The sequence below is a fragment of the Oncorhynchus mykiss genome, chromosome 22, assembly GCF_057628025.1.
Source record: "Oncorhynchus mykiss isolate SJ-2025 chromosome 22, ASM5762802v1, whole genome shotgun sequence".
In the NCBI taxonomy this organism is placed as follows: Eukaryota; Metazoa; Chordata; class Actinopteri; order Salmoniformes; family Salmonidae; genus Oncorhynchus; species Oncorhynchus mykiss.
In genome coordinates, this window is record NC_143043.1 from 10,264,192 (window position 1) to 10,287,643 (window position 23,452).

A 23,452-nucleotide genomic window follows, 5' to 3' on the forward strand; every position below is an offset into this window, starting at 1 on the left:
TCCATTGCTCGTGTTTCTTGGCCCAAGCAAGTCTCTTATTCTTATTGGTGTCCTTTAGTTGTGGTTTCTTTGCAGCAATTCGACCATGAAGGCCTGATTCACGCAGTCTCCTCTGAACAGTTGATGTTGAGATGTGTGAGTTACTTGAACTCTGTAAAGCATTTATTTGGCCTGCAATCTGAGGTGCAACCCAAATAACTCTTATGAACTTATCCTCAGCAGCAGCAGAGGTAACTCTGGGTTTTCCTTTCCTGTGGCGGTCCTCATGAGAGACAGTTTCATCATAGTGCATGAGGGTTTTTGCGACTGCACTTGAAGTAACTTTCAATGTTCTTGAAATTCTCCGGATTGACTGACCTTCATGTCTTAAAGTAATGATGGACTGTCATTTCCCTTTGCTTATTTGAGCTGTTCTTGCCATAATATGGACTTGGTCTTTTACCAAATAGGGCTATCTTCTGTATACCAACCCTACCTTGTCACAACACAAATTATTGGCTCAAACACATTATGAAGGAAAGAAATTCCACAAATGACATTTTAACAAGGCACACCTGTTAATTGAAATGCATTCCAGGTGAACACCTCTTGAAGCTGGTTGAGAGAATGCAAAGCTGTCATCAAGGCAAAGGGTGGCTACTTTGAAGAATATCAAATATAAACATATTTAGATTTGTTTAACACTGTTTTGGTTACTACATGATGCCAAATGTGTTATTTCACAGTTTTGATGTCTTCGCTATTATTCTACAATGTAGTAAATAGTAAAAAATAAAGAAAAACCCTGGAATGAGTAGGTGTGTCCAAGCATTTGACTGGTACTGTGTGTGATGGGATGTATTGACATTTGTGGATAGAATGTGTAGTATATACAATGAGCCAGTCATAGCAGATGTAACAAATGTCATCAAGCTTTCATGGCTGGGATAAGTTATTTCCTCTTATGGCGCACAGCTTCAGGATAGTTTCGTTGAGAAAGATGTACGTTCCTCTTAAGATCTTTGCTCTTTCCAGAACAGAACAGGTCCCATGTTTCATGAGCTGAAATAAAATAATTTTTCCATGCACACAAAAAGCTTATTTATCTCAAATGTTGTGCACCAATTTGCGTACATCCCTGTTAGTGAGCATTTCTCCTTTGCCAGTATAATCCATCCACCTGACAGGTGTGGCATGTCAAGAAGATGATTAAACAGCCTGATCATTACACAGGTGCACCTTGTGCTGGGGACAATTATAAGGCACTCAGTTTTGTCAAACAACACAATGCCACAGTTGTCTCAAGTTTGAGGGAGCATGTAATTGGCATGCTGACTGCAGGAATGTCCACCAAAGCTGTTGCCAGATAATTGAATGTTCATTTCTCTACCATAACGTTGTTTTAGAGAATTTGGTAGTACGTCCAACCGGCCTCACAACAGCAGACCAAGTGTAACCAAGCCAGCCCAGGACCTCCACATCCGGCTTCTTCACCTGTGGGATGATATGAGATGAGCCATCCGGACAGCTGAGAAACTGTAGGTTTGCACAACCAAATAATGTCTGCACAAACTGTCAGAAACCGTCTCAGGGAAGTTCATCTGCGTGCTGGTCGTCCTCACCAGGGTCTTGACCTGACTGCAGTTTGACGTTGTAACCGACATAAGTGAGCAAATGCTCACCTTTGATGGCCACTGGCACCCTGGAGAAGTGTGCTCTTCATGGATGAATCCGGCATTCAACTGTACCGGGCAGATGGTAGACAGTCTGCATGGCCAGGATCTGCACACAATTCCTGGAAGCTGAAAATGTCCCAGTTCTTCCATGGCCTGCATACTCATCAGACATGTCACCTATTGAGCATGTCTGGGATGCTCTGAATCTAAGTGTACAACATCATATTCCAGTTCCCGCCAATATCCAGCAACTTCACACAGCCATTGAAGAGGAGTGGGACAACATTCCACAGGACACAATCAACAGCCTGATGAACTGCGAAGGAGATGTTGTGCTGCATGAGGCAAATGGTGGTTACACCAGATACTGACAGGTTTTCTGATCCACGCCCATACATTTTCTTTTAAAGGTATCTGTGACAAACAAATGCATATCTGTATTTCCAGTCATGTGAAATCCATAGACCAGGGCCTAATTCATTTATTTCTATTAACTGATTTCCTTATTGTTGCAGGTCGCGTTTATATTTTTGTTCAGTGTAGTTCAACTAACACCAAATGACTGCAAAACGTAGTTAAACTAGTTGAACTACATGTACATGTTCACTACATCCCAACTCTGCCATTTTTCCACATTTTGTTACGTTACAGCCTTATTCTATAATGGATTAAGTAAAAGAAAATCCTCATCAATCTACACACAATACCCCATGCTACTGTTCAAAAGTTTGGGGTCACCTTGAAATGTCCTTGTTTTTGAAAGAAAAGCAAAAAAAATGGGCAATTAAAATAACATCAAATTGATCAGAAATACAGTGTAGACATGGTTAATGTTGTAAATGACTACTGTAGCAGGAAACGGCTGATTTTTTTATGGAATATCTACATGGGCATACAGAGGCCCATAATCAGCAACCATCACTCCTGTGTTCCAATGGCACGTTGTGTTAGCTAATCCAAGTTTATCATTTTAAAAGGCTAATTGAATATTAAAAAACCCTTTTGCAATCATGTTGCACAGCTGAAAACTGTTGTTCTGATTAAAGAAGCAAAAAAACTGGCCTTCTTGAGACTAGTTGAGTATCTAGAGCATCAGCATTTGTAGGTTTGATTACAGGCTCAAAATGGCCAGAAACAAAGAACTTTCTTCTGAAACTCGTCAATCTAATCTTGTTCTGTGAAATTAAGGCTATTCCATGCGAGAAATTGCCAAGAAACTGAAGATCTCGTACAACGCTGTGGACTTAATCTTTTATTTTTATTGGCCAGTCTGAGATATGGCTTTTTCTTTGCACCTCCGCCTAGAAGGCCAGCATCCCGGAGTCGCCTCTTCACTGTTGACGTTGAGACTAGCCTTCATTTCTCAGGACAAGAATAGACTGATGAGATTCAGAAGAAAGGACTTTGTTTCTAGCCATTTTGAGCCATTTCGAACCCACAAATGCTGATGCTCCAGATACTCAACTAGTGTCACGTTCTGACCATAATTCTTTTGTGTTTTCTTTGTTTTAGTGTTGGTCAGGACGTGAGCTGAGTGGACATTCTATGTTGTGTGTCTAGTTTTCCCATTTCTATGTTTGGCCTGATATGGTTCTCAATCAGTTAGTCATTGTCTCTGATTGGGAACCATATTTAGGTAGCCTGTTTTGTGTTGGGTTTTGTGGGTGGTTGTCTTCTGTCTTTGTGTCTATGCACCAGATAGGACTGTTTAGTTTTTTTCACATTTGTTGTTGTGGTATTTTGTAGTGTTCACGTTTATTGTCTTTATTTAACATGTTGAACACTAACCACGCTGCATTTTGGTCCGATCCTTCATCCACAGAAGAAAGCCGTTACAACTAGTATGAAGGAGGCCAATTTTATTGCTTCTTTAATTAGCACAACAGTTTTCAGCTGTGCTAACATAATTGCAAAAGGGTTTTTTAATATTCAATTAGCCTTTTAAAATGATAAACTTGGATGAACTACAACGTGCCATTGGAACACAGGATTGACGGTTGCTGATAATGGCTCTTTGTATGCCTGTGTAAATTTTACATTAAAAATCATTTGTTTCCAACTACAATAGTCATTTACAAAATTAACAATGTCTACACTGTATTTCTGATCAATTTGATGTTACTTTAATGGATAAAAAATTGGCTTTTCTTTCAAAAACAAGGAAAATTCTAGGTGACCCCAAACTTTTGAAAGGCAGTGTATAAAATGTTTTAATATAACGTGTTAATTTAGGTATTCAGACCCTGTTATGAGACTCGAAACTGAGCTCAGGTGGATCCTGTTTCCATTGATTATCCTTGAGACGTTTCTACAACTTGACTGGAGTGCACCTGTGGTAAATTCAATTGACTGGACATGATTTGGAAAGGCACACATCTGTCTATATAAAGTCCCACAGTTGACAGTGCATGTCAGAGCAAAAACCAAGCCATGAGCTCGAAGGAATTGTCCGTAAAGCCCAGAGACAGGATTGTGTGGAGGCACAGATCTGGGGAAGGGTACCAAAAAAATGTGTGTAGCATTGAAGGTCCCCAAGAACAGTGGCCTCCATAATTCTTAAATGAAAGAAATTTGGAACCACCAAGGTTCTTTGTAGAGCTGGCCGCCCTGACAAACTGAGCAATCGGGGGAGAAGGGCCTGTGGGAGGTGATGGTCACTCTGACAGATCTCCGAGTTCCTCTATGGAGATGGGATAACCTTCCAAAAGGACAACCAGCTCTGCAGCACTCCACCAATCAGGCCTTTATTGTAGGGTGGCCAGCCAGAAGCAACTCCTCAGTAAAAGGCACATGACAGCCCACTTGGAGTTTGCCAAAAGGCACCTAAAGGACTCTCAGAGCAAGAGAAACAAGATTCTCTGGTCTGATGAAACTAAGATGAAACGAGACACGTTCTGTCTCCTAGAGATGAACGTACTTTGGTGCGAAAGTGCAAATCAATCCCAGAACAACAGCAAAGGTCCTGGTGAAGATGCTGGAGGAAACAGGTACAAAAGTATCTATATCTGTCACGCCCTGACCTTAGAGAGCCTTTTTTATGTCTCTTTTTGGTTTGGTCAGAGTGTGATTTGGGTGATTTGTGTTTCTATGTGTTGGCCGGGTATGGTTCTCAATCAGGGACAGCTGTCTATCATTGTCTCTGATTGGGAATCATACTTAGGTAGCCCTTTTCCCCTACTTTTAGTGTGAGTAGTTAACTTTGTTTGTGGCCCTGTAAGCTTCACGGTTGTTTCTTTAGTTTGTTGTTAAGTTGGTGACATTTTAAAATAAAAAACTAAAATGTACGCTCACCACGCTGCACTTTGGTCCATTTATTCCTTCCAGGAAGACGGCCGTGACAGAACTACCCACCCCCAAAAGATCAAGCAGCGTGCGCCAACCCGGGAGGACGAGCTGGACCGGGGAGGAGAGAATGGCAGGGGACAAGACCCGGTCACGGAAGCCCGAGACGCAGCTCCCAAAATGTTTTTTTTGGGGGGGGCACACGGGGAGATTGGCGGAGTTGGAGTTTAGACCTGAGCCAATTCCCCGTGTTTACCGTGGGGAGCATGTGACTGGTCAGGCACCGTGTTATGGGATGATGCGCAGGGTGTCTCGAGTGAGCATTCACAGGCCGGTGTGCTCTGTGCCAGCATCCCGCATTTGCCAGGTGGAAGTGGGCATCCAGCCAGAACGGGTTGTGCAGGCTCTGCGCTCGAGACCGCCAGTGCGCCTTCACGGCCCAGTGTATCCGATGACCGCCCCATGCACTGGTGAGTCCTGTGCCTGCTCCCAGAGCCAGGCCTCCTGTGTGTTTCTCCAGTCCAGTGATGATCCATGGCATGAAGCCTCCAGTGATGATCCATGGCATGAAGCCTCCAGTGATGATCCATGGCACGAAGCCTCCAGTGATGATCCATGGCACGAAGCCTACAGTGATGATCCATGGCACGAAGCCTCCAGTGATGATCCATGGCAAGAAGCCTCCAGTGATGATCCATGGCAAAAAGACTCCAGTGATGATCCATGGCAAAAAGACTCCAGTGATGATCCATGGCACGAAGCCTCCAGTGATGATCCATGGCACGAAGCCTCCAGTGAGGATCCATGACACGAAGCCTCCAGTGATGATCCATGGCACGAAGCCTCCAGTGATGATCCATGGCACGAAGCCTCCAGTGAGGATCCATGGCACGAAGCCTCCAGTGAGGATCCATGGCACGAAGCCTCCAGCGATGGCCTCCAGTCTGGAGCCTCCAGCGATGGCCTCCAGTCGGGAGTTTCCAACGGGGGTGCCCAGTCCGAGGCCCGCAGTGAGGGTCCCCAGTTCGGGGCCCGCAGTGAGGGTGCCCAATCCGGGGCCCGCAGAGAGGGTCCCCAGTTCGGCTGTGACAATATCCACAGTAAACCAAGTCCGACATAACATACATATGTTATATGCTATACCGACATAACATGCATATGTTATATGCTATACCGACATAACATACATATGTTATATGCTATACCGACATAACATACATATGTTATATGCTATACCGACATAACATACATATGTTATATGCTATACCGACATAACATGCATATGTTATATGCTATACCGACATAACATACATATGTTATATGCTATACCGACATAACATACATATGTTATATGCTATACCGACATAACATACATATGTTATATGCTATACCGACATAACATGCATATGTTATATGCTATACCGACATAACATGCATATGTTATATGCTATACCGACATAACATGCATATGTTATATGCTATACCGACATAACATGAAAGGCCACTCAGCAAGGAAGAAAAACCACCATAAAAAAAGCCAGACCAAGGTTTGCAACTGCACGTGGGGACAAAGATTGTACTTTCTGGAGAAATGTCCTCTGGTCTGATGAAACAAAAATAGAACTGTTTGGCCATAATGACCATCGTTATGTTTGGAGGAGAAAGGGGGAGGCTTGCAAGCCGAAGAACACCATCCCAACCGTGAAGCATAGGGGTGGCAGCATCATGTTGTGGAGGTGCTTTGCTGCATGAGGGACTGGTGCACTTCACAAAATAGATGGCATCAAGCTTGGTTGCAAATGGCTCTTCCAAATGGACAATGACCCCAAGCATACTTCCAAAGTTGAGGCAAAATGGCTTAAGGACAACAAAGTCAAGGTATTGGAGTGGCCATCACAAAGCCCTGACCTCAATCATATAGAAAATGTGTGGGCAGAACTGAAAAAGCATGTGCGAGCAAGGAGGCCTACAAACCAGATTCAGTTACACCAGCTCTGTCAGGAGGAATGGGCCAAAATTCACCCAACTTATTGTGGGAAGCTTGTGGAAGGCTACCCGTAACGTTTGACCCAAGTGAAACAATTTAAAGGCAATGCTACTGAATGCTAATTGAGTGTATGTAAACTTCTGACCCACTGGGAATGTGATGAAAGGAATTAAATCTGAAATAAATCATTCTCTCTACTATTATTCTGATATTTCACATTCTTAAAATAAAGTGGTGATCCTAACTGACCTAAGACAGGGAATTTTTACTAGGATTAAATGTCAGGAATTGTGATAAACTGAGTACAAATGTATTTGGCTAAGGTGTATGTAAACTTCCGACTAGGAGCTAGGAACACAAACATTTTCGCTACACCCGCAATAACATCTGGTAAATATGTTTATGCTAATATTTTGGGGGATTTGATTTTGATTGGATTGATGTGCTATCAGGTGAATGCATAACATGTTTATCTCGCAATACCATAAGCAAGTGAAGATCAGTCTAGTGCTGTAGGTTGGTTATCTCTGAATGCAGTAGGTAATCATTGTCATGTCCGTCAGTTCAGTTTTCATGGCCCTGGTGTGACGTGGTGCTATCTAGTTGTGTTGCGTGGCCGACTTTGAGTCATTCTCAAATTCATTAGAGAATCCTTTTTTGATTCTAAATACCAAATCTGGAGTCAATCTGGTTAATGGTTCTTGAAGAGAAGATTGTAAAGTATTTTTATCGTTAGCATATGTGCTAAAGTGCATCTATAGGTACGGGGCGGACATATTTGAATGCAGCAACTTTTTATTCTCAAAACCATTCAAGAATGCTGAAATGAGTCTAAATACAAAATCTGTAGTGAATCTGACGTATGGTTCATAAGGAGAAGATGATTTCAGATGATTATGAGCAGTAGCATTACATATGCAAAGAATGAGTTGCTAATAGCTTGTTTTTTGAGATATCAATACCAAATTCGGTGTGGTTAATCTTATGGACATCCATGATAGTGTTGACAAGTGCCAAGTTGATAGGCCACTGTAGAGTGGATTTACAGTGGTATAAATAGACATGTAGAATCAGATTTTTGATTTGTCAATAACTCAGCCATCTGACCAATCCCTTATATTTTCTTAAACTAAGTTAAGACATGTATCATGTGCCCACATTCCAAATTTGGTGTCATTTGGTCCTGTGGTTCATGTAAAGAAGTATTTTTTAGCTTTGAATACATCACTGTTATTTTCTCAAACTCTTTAGAGACTATTGTGATGAGTCCAAACTGAATCTGACTTTTAGTCCATGAGAAGAAGTTTGTTATGATCATTTTAAGCGTTAGCTTTACATAGTCAAAATAGTGAATGCTTAATAGTTTCCTTATTGTTTAAGATATCAATGCCAAACGTAACATGGTTCATCGTGGTAATGTCGTTGATGACCCTAACATGTTTCAAGTTGATAAGCCATTGTGGAGAGGATTTACAAAGGATTTCAATGTACACGTAAATTAAACTAAGTTAAGAGATGTACCATGGGACTACTGTACATACTGAATTTTATCGTTAGCATATGAGTTTAAATGTATTTGGCTAAGGTGTATGTAAACTTCCGACTTCAACTGTACATACAACGTTTCAAGTCTCTAGGTCAAACAGTGTGGCGGATATGAGGGTTTAAGTGAGACACCTTATAACAGTGCCACCTATAGGCCAATTGGTGCCATTATCTTTTACTACATGTTTTACTCATGGCCTCAAGTTTCTGTGCGCCAAATTAGAAAAACATAGGGCTGAGGGACCATAGGGCTGAGGGAACATAGGGCTGAGGGACCATAGGGCTGAGGGAACATAGGGCTGAGGGACCATAGGGCTGAGGGAACATAGGGCTGAGGGACCATAGGGTTGAGGGAACATAGGGCTGGGGGACCATAGGGCTGAGGGACCATAGGGCTGAGGGAACATAGGGCTGAGGGAACATAGGGCTGGGGGACCATAGGGCTGAGGGAACATAGGTTGGGAAACATAGGGCTGAGCCCCTCTTCTCTCCTCCCAACACAGTGGCTTGGCCACAACACTGATATGGACTGTGCTTACTGTAACTGTAAATAACTAAACTGTTTTATCACGTCTGAAAGATCATGCATGCAAAAGCTCTGAGCGATTGACGCGTGGACATGCAAATCCCCAGCGCCTCTATGTGTTGTCCTAGCTATGACAACAGTTCCAGTAGGTTAAATCTCCTACAGTCTCAATTGGAGTTCATTTTAAATTGACGCACCTGTAGAAGTTAAGTCAATAACCCTTGGCAAATGAAGTGGAAAAGTATGGGCTCCAGGTGTTGATGACGCTAGCCCAAGGAGGGAACTTTAAACTCAGCTGAAAGCTTCTCATTGTTAACTGTTAACAGCGCAGGGCTTCACACACTTGTTGTTTACATTTGTAAATACACACACACACACACACACACACTCTATCTTTCTTCAAATCACACCCCTGTGTCTGTCTATGGTTGGCCCAGCCCACCCCAGTGCATTGTGGTCTTGTGGTGGTAATGTGTAAATGTACTATTTCCAACTGCAGCTTTATTTTTTTCTCTCTCTCCTCATTTCTGGGCCTAAAATCAGGTTAGTGTTTCATAAGGAGCTTAGCGCAGTGGGCCACAGTGTGCTACTAATGTAATAGTCTCTGGCTTCTCTCTTGCTCTCTCGGTCTCTCTCTCTCTCTCTCTCTCTCTCTCTCTCTCTCCTTCATTCTCTCTCTCCGCTCTGCCCTCTTGTCTCCCTGTCTGCATATGCTGCCCCCGGCATAGCTTGACCTTCTCTGTCCCTGCCTTTCTCTCTGTCCTTATTCTCTCTCTGTCTCTCTCTCTCTCTTTTACTTGCTCTCTCCTTTCACTCCGTCCTTCTTCTCAGTCTCTCCCTCCCTCTATCTGCAGGTGTGGAGGACCGCAGCCTGAGGCTTTAAAGAAGGACAAAGCCTCTGCTGAGAGTGAGGACACAACGCCGTTGGAGAGAGTAGAGGAGAGAAGGAAAAGGAGGAGAGGGAGGGATAGCTACTGTGCAGTAAGGGAGTCTGGTAGAACTGGGTAAGTAAACACAGGAATGTTAGTCCCTGGGGAGATTTGGTTTAACAATGTAGCATTCTTTCAAGGATAAGTACTTTTAGATAGAGGTGCATTATTAAATGCACTTATATTTGAGAATGGGCTTATGCTGCCCCAGCAAATTGACTTTGGCTTTACCGTGTCTAATTGCCAAGGTACAGCATGTGTACAGTGTACAGAATGCAGTACATGATGTACATCACGTGTTCAAATACTAGCCTATATTCTTGTGTGTGTGTGTGCACGACTGTGCGTGAGTCTGTGTCTGTGTGCTTGTATGATCAATGCATCTCAGCTAAGTTTTGTGTCGATGGGTCTGGGATGTTGAAAGTTGGTGATTCGTCTACTGTTGTGGAATTGTGGGGCTGTGAAATCCTAGGGATCTCTATGTAATGTCAATAATCCTGCAGATTATCTTTATTTTCTGGTGCTGCTTTCCTTGGGCTCATTAGACGTCTCTCTGAGGATCTGTATGGTTTCTTTTGACCGTATTCCTCAGGGGCCTTGTGGTATAGCGAGTTGTTCCACTTTTGAATCAAACTCCATTTTACACAGTGCATGCAGGCAGCAGCTGTTACATTGGCGGTCTGTGAAAATATTGAATATCAACCTATTCTCTAAAGCATATTAAGTGTTATATTTGGGACATAGCCTCCCCTCCTTTGACTATGAAACAGTAGTGTTTTTCAACTCGACCCATAGATCAACTGAGCTCATGAAGACTCCCTGAGTCTCAATGGGGACTCAGGAGCAGTTTGAACTTTGCATGTTGCACCATAGGTTCATGCTGTCTGTCTTATCAGCCTCTGGCCATCAACCAGCAGCTCGCACTGTGTAGACTTCAGTACTTCACTAGAGAGCCAGGTTATAGGCCTCTAATACCAACAGAGAGGGTGTGTTACCTGGGTCATCACAGAGTGTACTGCACTGACACGTGTGTCTGTCTGCGTGTGTGTGTGTGTTTGCATTTGTACATGTGGTGGGTTTTGTGTGTGTGTGTGTGTGTGTGTGCACCTGTGTGTGTTAACTTAATAGATTTTTCCATCCCCGTCTATTAGAGTTCCATTAATCATGTGTCCATCTGCTATACGTTATAAACAGTGATTCATCCAGGTATGGAGAAGTGGAGTGTGTTCTCTCTCACCCCACCTTCCTGACTAGCTGAAGGTAAAGTCTAAGTGCCAATAAACCTTTGCGCTCAGGTGGAGTGAGAGATAGTGTCCTGTTTGGGTGTGTTTTATCAGACTCATACATGTGCAGCATAGAAGTGTGTTCGCAGAGACCATGGCTAGAGAGTACCGAGTCTGAGAATTCACTCCATGGTAGAAAGGACATTCTGTGTGTCACAACATCTCCGCGTCGCTCTTTCTTCTCTGACTGCTGGCTTCTCTGGCTATCTCTGCTTCCATTTGTTGGTCTGTCTGTCTCTCTGTTTCCTTGTTGTCTCTATTGATCCCTGTCTCTCTCTCTATATATATTTATCCTGCAGTTGTTGAAAGGAAAGAGCAATGGAGTCTTTTGCAGGAGATGCGGAGGGCAGCGCTGATGACCTTACAGGAGGTGAGGCACTGGAAAACTTGGATAATGTTCAGAAAGCATGTAAAAGCTCAGTTAGTGTACATGTGTATCTATCTCTGTTATAAACATACATTAGAGTGGGTTAGACTGAGTATGTGTGTAGGAGTGTGAGTAGAGTGTATCTAACTAGGCACATGTTAGTGTGTGTGAGAGTGTGTCTGTATCTGTTACGTTATCTGTATTAGAGTGGGCGAGTCAGAGTGTGTGTCTGCATGAGTGTAGACAGTGTGTCTGTATCTGTAGCGGTTAAAGCATGGATGAGTATCAATAAGAATGCATTTGTATGCGTGCATCATGACCAAGGCCTGTATCCTCCAGGAAAGAGGAAGTCCAAGCTGAAGACCCTGAAGAAACGTCTGTTTGGGAGATCCAAGAGAGAGACCCAACTCAGCCAGTCTGCTGGTGATGTCACTGAGGCGGAGGGGCTAGGCTCAGCTGAGCATCTGTAAGTGTGTGTGTGTGTGTGTGTGTGTGTGTGTGTGCGTGTGCGTGCGCGCGTGCGTGTGTGTATATTTACAAATGTATGATTGATTCCATGACATTCATATCCCCTCCTCCCTCTGTCCTCTACCAGGTGTTCAGGCGTGTTGGGATCACGGGCGTTGTCACATGACAGTATCTTCTTGGCCGACCAGGATCTGTCTAGTCCGGAGCAGCCCAGGGTTCTATCCCAGGAGAACGTCCAAGGCAGGATCAAAGAACTCCAGGTGAGTCTTCATTCCGTGGTGTACCCTGGATCTAGAAACATACATGTGCATTTAAAGGCCCAACCCCCATTCAAAAGGAATCCCACACCTCATGAACCTTCGTATTTCTGTGTAAATCAGGAATTGACATCAATGGGTTACCAAGCAGATCTCAAGGTAGGTTTCTATATTATTTCTGATTGGCCAGATGAAGCTCCAGCAGCAGAACATGCGTCTAGGCCGGTCCCCAATGGTCCTGCCAATCAAACGTCCAGAGGACCTGGGGGGCAGCTCAGAGGACGATGGTCTGCCCCACAGCCCTCCCGAAATCTCCATGGGCGACCACAGACACCCCCGGGGGGCATCTTACAAGGTGAGACTTTGTGCACCGCATCCTCAGGTACTGTCGCCATACTCTCTCCAACCTCCACCCTCAACCTCCTCCTCCATAAAACCCTCCATACCTCCATTTTCTCTCGATGAGTCGGTATGTAACTGTATGTTTGCATTCCAGCAGTGCCAATAGTTGAACTTTGCATTCCTCATCAGCCATTGTGTGTCAACCAAACCCTTCCCCATTCCTCCACAGTTCCCTTCCCCTCCCAGGCACCATAGCTCTCTGAGTTTAGCAGGAACAGGAAGTGAGGAGGAAGAGCAGGTAATACCGATTTCTGTTTGCGGGTCAGTCACTATATCACTTGATATCAACTATGAGTCGTTATAAATCCAAATCTTTATTCTGTTTTCTTTGTTCATAGGCCACCTCCCAACCCTTGTCCCATCCCCTCTCTCCCATGATCAAACCTCCTCTTACCAACTTCGTGCACCCCACCCCATCTGCCCCCCTCTCTGCCTTCTCCCCTGCCTCTCCTGCCTTGGATTTCAGCACCCCAGCCCAGTTCACCCCCTCCTTGGATAACTCTGCCGCCCGCCACCGTATGTCCATCAAGCCCAGGAACCAGAGGGCCAGTGCCAAGAACAAAAGGCTGACCATGGTAAGTTCTGCCTGGGCATACCAACTACACATGGGGCCCTTGCCTCTGGAACTCACACAGAGGAAAGCTCAGGAAAGATCAAAATACTGGATACACTATTGCTCGATGATCTGTCTGTCTGTCTGTCTGTCTGTCTGTCTCTCTCTCTCTCTCTCTCTCTCTCTCTTTTCAGACTGAATCGAGACCACGCTCAGAGAGTCTTAACAACTTTGACCGGCCCTTGACAGAGGAGGAAGAGGACGGGCCTGCTATTACTGGGGGTAAAACACGTTTACGTTCTCACTCTACCCAGATCCAAAAGTTGGAGGGGTTGACCACCCCCACTGCACCCCCTGAGCTGACACCCCTTAAGTCTGGTCCCACAGAGGCTGAGGGGTTCCCAAAAACCTCCACCTCCACCCCAACCCTCCCCTGCAAGCCCTCTCCACAGGAGCAGCCGCATCCTGGGGTTGCTCTGAGACCAGTGGAAATTGTGCCAGGCAAACAGCCACAGTCCTCCTCTGTAACCACAGTACAGGACCTGAGATACACTCCACAACAGCAGACCCTGAAACTGTCCCTGGGAGACCCCAAGCCCTCAGCCCCATCCCAAACCAAGAGGGACATCCTGAGCAAGAGTGGTGTGAAAGATTCAACCCCCAGCACCGAGGGTAGCACCAAAGAAAACCCAGTCCCGGCCGCCCAGCCCGCAGTTAGCCTGAACAACGTCAGAACATCCTCTCTGAGGTGGAAGCCAGAGGCTGTGGCTGCTGGTCAGAGTACCACAGAGCCACCTGCTGGGCCGGAGGACGCAGGTCAGGCAGAGCCAAGGCCAGTCTCTGGATCCTTCCGCATCTCCATCAACTCTGCCAGGGAGCGGGAGAGACCCAGGATGGGAAGTGGTGGTTTCTTGGGAGTGGTGGAGCAGGCTGGGGCTGGGGCGAAGAGGGAGGGGAGGGAGAAGGGGACAGAGGTGAAGTTGATCTCCTCAAACGCCAGCCAGAGGGGGCAGGAGCAGCATGGGGGCAGGCAAGAGGGAGCCAAGCCCAAAGAAGAGGAGTTGACTGCTAGCGATATCGGGGAGAAAGTCTTGGAAGGGGAGGAGGTGGAGGAGGAGAGCAGGGAGGGTGTGGAGGAGGCAGTGGAAGCAAAGGAGGAGGCACAGGAAGAGGAGGAAGAGGGGAAATCAGCATTTGGCGTGAAGCTTCGCTCCACCTATCTCTCTCTGAAGGTCCGGGCGGAGTCAGCCACCAGCCAATCAGATCTCAAGATTAACCGTGAAAGTCAGGAGGTGGGTGCTCTCCCTCTTACCCCTTACACCCTTTCCTCAAAACCCACCGGGCTTGAGGGGCTACAGGACACCCCGCCAACCAACTCAATGCCCAAAAAGCTCCATACAAACACCTGGGATGCCCCAACAACACTGTCTTCACCCAGGGGGAGAGCCGGCTCCTTCAGAGAAGCAGGTGAGACTCCCTCTCTGAAAAGGCGGAATATTCAGCCATGTGGGTAAATAATGAACATAATATACAGTATTATTATCATGCATTTACTGGATAGGGATGTCAGTGCTGGACTTTGTCCCCAAGCTACACTTCTACAGAATATATCATCTCTATGTTATCAAGGGAGTTAACCAACGAAGGAGATATGCTACACTAGAATAAAAATGGCAGGTTACACCAGAATGATAAAGACTTATTCCTCTGAGGGAACATTGTGCTTGTTGTAACACCATGACAGTACTCTGTGTCATCATGTGAATGTGTCTAACCCCATGTCTACAGTAACCTCAGCCCAGCCTACCCCCTCACCTCCCACTAAAGAGGCCCAAACCACCCCAGCTATCCCTAAGGTGGTCCAAACCACCCCTGTCCCAGCCATGGAAGCCCACACTACCTCCTCAGCCACTCAGGACCCCACGACTGGCCCCCAGGCGCCCCCCAAGTCTACCGTATCCTGGATGAGCATGGCATGGGGGAAGACCAGGGGCCTCCAGCAGCTCTTCACCAGCAGTCTACCCAGAGAGTTCACTGGCATGCAGTCCCCAACTCAACCGCAATGTCAGACCACAACACAACCACAGACGTCGTCACTGGCTCAGATCATGACACAAACTCAGAGACAGAATGCAACACAACCACAGACACAGACGACAATGCCACCACAGGCTCAGACCGCAGCACAACCACAATCACAGACCCCAATGCAACCCCTGACTGCTAAACTACTGCAGTCACATAATTCAGCACAACCACCACAGACAGCAGCACAAACACCCACACAGACCACAAAACAACAGCAGACTGACAAAACACCACAGACACAGAACACAACACAACCAAAGACAGTGACTCAACCATCAACACAGAACACAAAACCATCAACACATGTGTCAAACCAAACCAACACTTGGGCAGCACAACCAACCACCGCCCCTCAACCGCTAGCACAATCTACCCTAAGTTCTGTGTCTCAGGTGACCTCACCGTCCAACATACGAGCAACCCAGCACACCCTGCGCTCCACTCCACAGACCCAAGCTCAAGCCACACTACAATCTGCCCCAATAGGTGCCACTTCCACTCAGCCCCTGGCCTCGTCTTCCCTCTCTTCAAGCCCAAGCTCCACACCCAGCCAGCCCCCCTGGATCACACGAGGTCACAACCCTACCCCTCAGCCCAAACCAGCCTTAGCCCCAACAACAAACCCAGCCCCAGTCCAAGCTACAGTCCCAGCACTAGGGAGAGGTGACAGGACCCTTGTCCTCCAGGGGAAGAGTGAGGAGGCGGCTGTGCCAACAGAGAAGTGGGTGGACCGGGACAGGCCAGGGACTGTGGGAGGGAGGGCAGCCTTTCTGGAGAAACGGGCGGAGTGGACTCCTCCTGCTGGGAGCAAGGTAACCACTTCATTCACACATCATCTGAGAACAGAGGTGTCAAACAAACAGAGTTTAATTTCACTCTCACTCTCCTCCCCCATACAGGTGGAGCTCAGGAGAACGAGGACCCCACCTGAGTCTCAGCCCACAGCTGAATCTGCTGCTCCTTCCAAAACGCCACCCACTCACAGAAACACTAAAGTTGCTAAACTTGATGGGAGGCCAGGTACAGAGATGTTAATGAAATAGGATAGGTTGAAAAAACGACTGAATTATATGTTATAGTTATAACATTCTATAAATGTTGCTACGGTTGTGCATAGTTAAGATCTTATTAATTTATATTGTCATTACCATCTCTATGTCTTCCTCTCTCAGAATCAAGCCCAACCAAAGTGGCAGGCAGGCATGCAGACAGAGAGCACAAATGGCTGAGAAAGAACATGGCAACGTCGTCATCTCCTTCATCATCACCTTCGTCATCATCCCCCCTGCAGACCATCTCTGACAGTGGGGGGCAGCCATCTTGGATGGAACTGGCCAAGAGGAAGTCAATGGCCTGGAATGACAAGACCATGGACTGATAGAATGAGAAAGAAAGAAAGAAAGAAAGAAAGAAAGAAAGAAAGAAAGAAAGAAAGAAAGAAAGAAAGAAAGAAAGAAAGAAAGAAAGAAAGAAAGAAAGATACGGAGAGAGATAGGGGGAGTTCCTTATTTAAATGCACTTATTGTTAGTTGCTATAGGCAAGAGTGTCTGCTAAAATGGCTCAATTGCAAGTTGTGAGAGTGGTAGAGACGGAGCAAGACAGAGGGAGAGAAACAGCAACAACAGTAGTGATGGGAATGTAGCGCGAGTGAAGGACAAAGTGAGATGTTGAGTTCATTGAAGTGGAATTGAATTGACCTTGGAAGCAAAAGCTATAGGTAAGCTGTAAAATCGCCTTCCCTTGAATGTACAGGCTTGCCTTGTTTGTGAAATTTTTTTGTATTGTATGTTTGCGTATGGGATGACTATGATGTAGAATGGTTCACTATCTCTGAATTCTTTTTCTGTCTCTCTTGGTTTTGATCCAAACATATTTTTGTCCCAAACTCTGGGCTTATGTTAGAGATGGGGAAAATATTATTGATATATTGTTGGAATAACATTTGAATTATATCTCAGAAATAAATCATGTTTAAGATATTTATGAAAATAATAAATGCTTATGTATATGACTAAATGCCCCAGTGTTGTTCTAACTATTCATCTCTAATTGTTTATGATGAATAATAAAAATTCTAATGTTTTCTGTCATTTTATTTTTGCTGACCACACTAACAGAGCAGTTAAAGTATTTCATTTCAAAACTATTTGGGGTATATTCAAAGCAAATATACATCTTTAGAAAGCACCACTGAAATATTAATGCACAGAAATATAACATTTGCCAAAACAAATTTAAAGCAGCATGTATGACTCGTGTTCAATGTCTATTGCAAAATACCATAGAGGAGTAGGAAAGTCATAGTTCTGGCCTGAGAGAATTTCTCAATATAGAAAGGAGGGCAACGTTCACTCTATAATTCCTTGGCGTACCAGAGGGTGGCGCTGTGGCAATTCTCATCTACCAATTGTGTAACTTGTGGCTCCGCCCAATCCTCGCCTTGTGTTATGAAAACACCACAGATACACGTGAGGCAGTAAACACACACCTAGACAGAAGGACGAACTCGAGAAGGAAAGTAGATATCCAGCAGTTTGATGAAGTCACATCATCTTTCCCTGGCATTATTTGCCGCGCTGCTGTGCCTTTGTGAGAGCTACACTCTCAGAAACTCAGTATCTTGGGCTGTCGCCTCCAACGATGTCGTGGTGGAGGGAGAGCTGGACGCCGTTTCCGAGGAGGAGGTCGCCCCCGCTTTGCTAGTGGACAACAGCGGGCTGTGGAAACAGGCATACCCGCCCTCTGTGTTACGAAATGGTGCGGAGAAGCCCAAAGAAACCGTCAAATCGAAAAAGGAGGATGCAGCGCCCGTGTCATCTGCGTCCAGGGTGTTCTCCTATCGGATGGAGGAGGTGAAAGCGCCCGCCAGTGCCCCCTCACCTCCCCCACATCAGGAGACGGCGAGAACCGCCAGATACATGGCCCACTACAGCGACTGGGGACATCTCGCCACCATTTCCACTCAAGACAAGGTACAGTAAAGCTTGTAGACTTACTTAAGGTGCCCTCTCCTCAGCATTGCAATTGCTCCATGAAGCACATTAGCACTCAATGTACTATTAAGCCTTGTTTTCAGACCAGAGCCAGGTAGTCTGAAGCCTGTATGTATGTACCTGTGTATAACAACTTTATTTTGTATCCTCAGATTAAGGGCCTTCCTTTTGGGAATATTTTCTCGGTCAGTGATGGCCCAATGGACAACAGTACAGGAGTTGTCTACTTCTACGTCACTCTGATGGACAACTCTGTAGCAGACCTGAGAAGCTTCCCATTTGCCTCTCTCACATTTTCAGAGGCAGAGGGAGATTTCTGCAGGTAGGACTGAGTGTCACCCACCTCCTTTTCTTGGGTGGGTAACCTTGGGTCCCCACCCAGTGCTAGGTTGAAGTGGCACATTTCAAGTCTTGCTGTGTGTGATGGTTACACATTGTGCTCTGTTCCCACAGGCAGCAGGTGTTTGATCCTGAAGACCCACGCTGTGCCAGACTGACCCTGACAGGCAAGATGGTGGAAGTGGGCCCAGAGGAGGTGGAGTTTGCCCAGGAGGCCATGTTCTCTAGGTGTGTGTGCATGTTTATCACTCGTCCTCCCTGAACATGTTCTGTGTGTGTTTGGCTGTCCAATTGTCTCTCACCAGTAATGAAGTCAGGGACTACACATAGCCTGCTTGTTTAGTGTGTGTATAATGCTGTCTTTTGTCCTCTCCCTCCAGACACCCTGTGATGCGGAAATGGCCAGTGGGACACAACTGGTTCTTTATGAAGCTAGAGCTCAAACAGGTCTGGCTCCAGGATTGGGTTGGAGGGGTGTCACTCATCCCCCTGGAAGACTACTTCAAAGCCACACCCTACTGAGAGGAACTTCATCCACAGTTTATATTAATTTACTGCACAGTGCCAAATATGACACACGTGTACCAATACAAGACAGTGTGTTAGCATCTCTAGGTGCCACAACAGCTGTCCTCAGACCATATTCATCACCACTCAAACACATAACAGAATGGGAGGATCTAAAAGCTCTAGTTCTGGAATATTTTTTAAGAGAAATGGGGAGTGGGGATTTTCAGTTCTAGATCTTCTCTAGGCTGAGTGTGAGTGGTCTAACCATGGTGCATGTAGAGGTAACAACTACATTTAAGATGTCCCCCATATCAACCAGTTTGCACTAACTGATTAAAGTGCTTCCACAGTTCAAGGGAAAGCTTCTACAGAATGTGAATATAAAGACAAGTAGATATAGATTGTTCCTATTTATGTAAAGATGTTGTTGAATGTACAGAATGGTTTATTTGCTTTGAATTTTTTTTCTCCAATGCTACCACCAAGCTTTTTCACAATCTTCGGTTCAACAGCTAGAAAATGACAAATCAACAATCCACTTAAAGTAGACTCTGGTGGGCAATAGATCTTGACTTTGATATTGAATGTTGTTGAGTGCCGCATACTGTCAATTCACATTTCTATTTTGTGCTGAGTTTGAAGAAAACATCTTTTAAAATGTACATGTCAATGACATTGTGCATGATCTGAAGCAGAAGTTGAATGATACATTGTTATAGATTGTAAAACTGTACATGCAATGTTGGGAACATAATACAAATGATTTGGTCAAATAATTGAAATGTCCTCCCAATCTTTCACTCGCTGTATCTTTGAAGCATTATGTGTATTGGTGCTTGTGTTTTCTACCAGTAAAGCTGATAGTGTTCTATTTTTTTTAATCATTAGGTCACTTAATTTAGGTATGCTCTGCATAATTATGCAATGCTTAAGATGCATATTTCTCTAGCAGCTGTAGAATGATCGTATGAACGCACGGTGGCGCTCTTTAGACATAAACAAAAATGATAGGCCGCAAAATAAATGCTCGACCCATCAGTCCTAAAGTAGTGCTTCATATATTTAGTTATAAAAAAAGGTAGCAGTTTTTTTTGACAAACGGTATATTTTGTAATTTTGATGCTGAAAGAGATGCGTGTGTTTTACTCGCGCATCCCATAAATGCTGCGCAAGTTCGCGGTGTGTTGATGCTCGGCAACAACCGGCGTCTTGAGTGGGCGGCGCCTCGTGCCTTGGCAGACCGCTGGCGTTGTCTGACAGAATGGTTTGCAGATAAAGGAGTTTTCCCCCCAATCAATGATTATTCGTGACAAAACACGAATTTGGTCAACTTCGAGAATACACATATTTCAGACTGCAACAGTGTACCAGAGGGTAAGTGTAGCAAACGTCGTTTTTAATTGTTATACTGCCATTTAGCTATCTATCACGTAGCTAACGCTAGCTAATCATTTAATGTTCAAGAAGCGTCAATAGTATAACCAGCGTCTAATCAGACAGGTACCGTAGCTAGCTAGCTATGTATTAGCCTGCCAGCCGCTACTGTAGGTGTAACTAAGTCAGTGTCTTAATGAATCTATTTAACCTTATCTTGGATAAGAGCTCCTTCTAAATGACTCAAATGTAAATACGATACTAGTTAAGGTCTGTGGAGAAGCACAGCCACCACATATTGGTCTGGTTCCTAGAAAAGACTGGCCCTAACTCTTACCCTCTAGCTTCTAAATGTGCCAGCTACAGTAACGAGAAAGTTAGTATTATTTTTTTCAGTGTTTGCTGCTTAACTTTGATAAGTAGAAAATAACGATATCTAGATTAATGCAGATGTTCTCTTCGTGTCAAACCAGTTGATTGTGCTTACTCTTGCCATCCCCAGAATCATCAGAGTGCAGAAGTTCAAGGAGGCGTACCGTCAACACTAAGGTTCATGATCTTTAATCTTCCGTTTCTCCATCATTTTGTGCAGCGACTGCCACTGAGTGGAGGTGAATAAGCATACCGCCCGACCATGCTCACATCACGGGGAGATTCAGATTGTAGAACGCGCAGAAGCCTCGGTGTAGGAAGGGTTGCCTCGTGACTGGCCACCCTCAAGCGAGAGGGAAAGAGATCGACAAGTCACTGCGACAGACCGGGAACGATTAGGAAAGACAAAATCCACCTTTAAAGCCAGCCCAGTTTCTCAAACCTCAGTTCCTTTCCTACCCGAGGCGAGTTACTGTATGTACGCACCTCTGCCTGGATTGAAAACCCTGAAGGCATTGAGTGAGGCACGCCGGCCCCGGGGTCCCCGCGCTTCGTTGAGAGAATCGCTGAAATGAGATGAGGCTCAGAAATGGAACGGTTGCCACTGCTATCATTTTCTTCACGTCGTTTCTCAGCCTGTCTTGGTACACAGCCTGGCAGAATGGCAAAGGTAAGCAAGCGAACGCTGTTGTGTTAACTAGCCACTAGCTGTTCCCACTGCATTACTATAAATCAATAACTGACAGCTGACTAACCTAGCTAGCTAACGTTTTTGACAGCTGTTTGACTGGTAGATGGAAAGCAGGCTGGCTAGCTACCAACACGTTTTATAACCGAACTTACTGTAGTGACGGATAGATAGACGAACAGACAGGCACTTCATATGAGGTTCTTGTTGGCTGTATAATACTTTAGCATCTTCAAAACTAGGGCTGTGCGATATGGCCTGCATATATCACGGTATTTAAAAAATAAAAACATTATTTTATATTTTATGATATTTTATGTTTTTGAATAATTATTTATACATTTACAAATAGTGCGTGACCCTAGGGTGTCCACATACTTTTGGTCATGTACAGTATGTTCCACCAGCATGTGTCCACATCTCATTCCAAAATCACGAGCATTTAATATGGACTTTGTCCCCCCCCCTTGCTGCTATAACAGCATCCACTCTTCTGGAAATGTTTTTCACTCAATTTTTATGTATTTAAAAAAATATATTTAACCTTTTATTTAACCTGGTAGGCCAATTGAGAACAGGTTCTCATTTACACCTGCGACCTGGCCAAGAGAAAGCAAAGCAGTGCGACAAAAACAACAAGTTACACATGGAATAAACAAACCTACAGTCAATAACACAATAGAAAAAAATCTATGTACAGTGTGTGCAAATGTAGTATACGATTAGGAAGGTAAGGCAATAAATAGGCCATAGAGGTGAAATAATTATAACTTAGCATTAACACTGGAGTGATAGATGTGCAAGTAGAGATACTGGGGTGCAAAAGAGCATAAGATAACATGGGGATGAGGTAGTTGGGTGTGCTATTTACAGATTGTCTGTGTACAGTGATCGGTAAGCTGCTCGGACAGCTGATGCTTAAAGTTAGTGAGGGAGTTATAAGGCTTCAGTGATTTTTTTTTTTTTTTTTTTTGCAATTCTTTCCAGTCATTGACAGCAGAGGAAAGGAAGGAAAGGCGGCCAAAGTAGGTGTTGGCTTTGGGGATGACCAGTGAAATATACCAGCTGGAGCGCTTTCTACGGGTGGGTGTTGCTATGGTGACCAGTGAGCTAAGGCGGGGCTTTACCTAGCAAAGACTTGTAGATGACCTAGATCCAGTGGGTTTGGCGACGAATATGTTGCGAGGGCCAGCCAACGAGAGCATACAGGTCGCAGTGGTGTATAGTATATGGGGCTATGGTGACAAAGATGGCACTGTGATAGACTACATCCAATTTGCTGAGTAGAGTGTTAGGCTATTTTGTAAATTACATCACCGAAGTCAAGGATCGGTAGGATGGTATGTTTGACAGCATGAGTGAAGGAGGCTTTGTTGTGAAATAGGAAGCCAATTCTAGATTTAATTTAGGATTGGAGATGCTTATTGTGAGTCTGGAAGGAGAGTTTACAGTCTAACCAGACACCTAGGTATTTGTAGTTATCCACATATTCTAAGTCCGAACCGTCCAGGGTAGCGATGCTTGTCAGGCGGGCAGGTGCGGGCAGCAATCGGTTGAAGAACATGCGTTTAGTTTTACTAGCGTTTAAAATCAGTTGGAGGCAACGGAAGGAGTATTGTATGGCATTGAAGCTTGTTTGGAGGTTTAAGTGTCCAAAGAAGGGCCAGATGTATACAGAATGGTTTTGTCTGCGTAGAGGTGGATCAGAATCGCCAGCAGCAAGAGCGACGACATTGATATACAGTGCCGTGCGAAAGTATTCGGCCCCCTTGAACTTTGCGACCTTTTGCCACATTTCAGGCTTCAAACATAAAGATATAAAACTGTATTTTT

At 44.9% G+C, this 23,452-nt stretch overlaps 3 protein-coding genes and 1 pseudogene across 6 annotated transcripts in view; all 4 read left to right on the top strand.

Moving 5' to 3' along the window:
* Positions 1–5,388: 5,388 nt before the first annotated feature.
* LOC149972797 (uncharacterized) lies at positions 5,389–6,369 on the top strand (annotated as a pseudogene).
* A 3,093-nt stretch (positions 6,370–9,462) lies between these two features.
* On the top strand, positions 9,463–17,427 carry LOC110501311 (uncharacterized). Of its 3 annotated transcripts, XM_090215379.1 has the most exons (12): positions 9,463–9,538; positions 9,724–9,999; positions 11,507–11,577; positions 11,914–12,040; positions 12,170–12,302; positions 12,490–12,654; positions 12,871–12,939; positions 13,040–13,276; positions 13,449–14,721; positions 15,043–16,154; positions 16,242–16,362; positions 16,515–17,427. In XM_090215379.1, exons 3-12 carry the CDS (start codon positions 11,526–11,528, stop codon positions 16,718–16,720), a joined length of 3,495 nt encoding a protein of 1,164 aa, XP_090071505.1. In that variant the 5' UTR covers positions 9,463–9,538; positions 9,724–9,999; positions 11,507–11,525; the 3' UTR covers positions 16,721–17,427. The 3 variants fall into 3 exon arrangements, with proteins under 3 accessions (XP_090071505.1, XP_036814502.2, XP_021434463.2); XM_036958607.2 differs by lacking the exon at positions 9,463–9,538 and having other exon boundaries at positions 9,599–9,999; XM_021578788.3 differs by lacking the exons at positions 9,463–9,538; positions 9,724–9,999 and adding an exon at positions 11,231–11,339.
* Positions 16,632–19,961, top strand: creg2 (cellular repressor of E1A stimulated genes 2). The gene is made up of 4 exons (XM_021578789.3): positions 16,632–18,315; positions 18,489–18,658; positions 18,790–18,903; positions 19,056–19,961. Exons 1-4 carry the CDS (start codon positions 17,881–17,883, stop codon positions 19,195–19,197), a joined length of 861 nt encoding a protein of 286 aa, XP_021434464.1. The 5' UTR covers positions 16,632–17,880; the 3' UTR covers positions 19,198–19,961.
* Positions 19,962–20,309: 348 nt separating this feature from the next.
* Positions 20,310–23,452, top strand: part of LOC110501313 (alpha-1,3-mannosyl-glycoprotein 4-beta-N-acetylglucosaminyltransferase A) — a 55,331-nt gene continuing 52,188 nt past the window's right edge. The window contains exons 1-2 of one of the 2 annotated variants that reach the window (XM_036958610.2): positions 20,310–20,559; positions 21,062–21,601. In XM_036958610.2, the coding sequence (XP_036814505.2) occupies positions 21,508–21,601 (94 nt within the window). In that variant the 5' untranslated portion in view covers positions 20,310–20,559; positions 21,062–21,507. The remainder of the gene's footprint in view (positions 20,560–21,061; positions 21,602–23,452) is intronic. The other variant, XM_090215380.1, reaches the window with a different exon arrangement.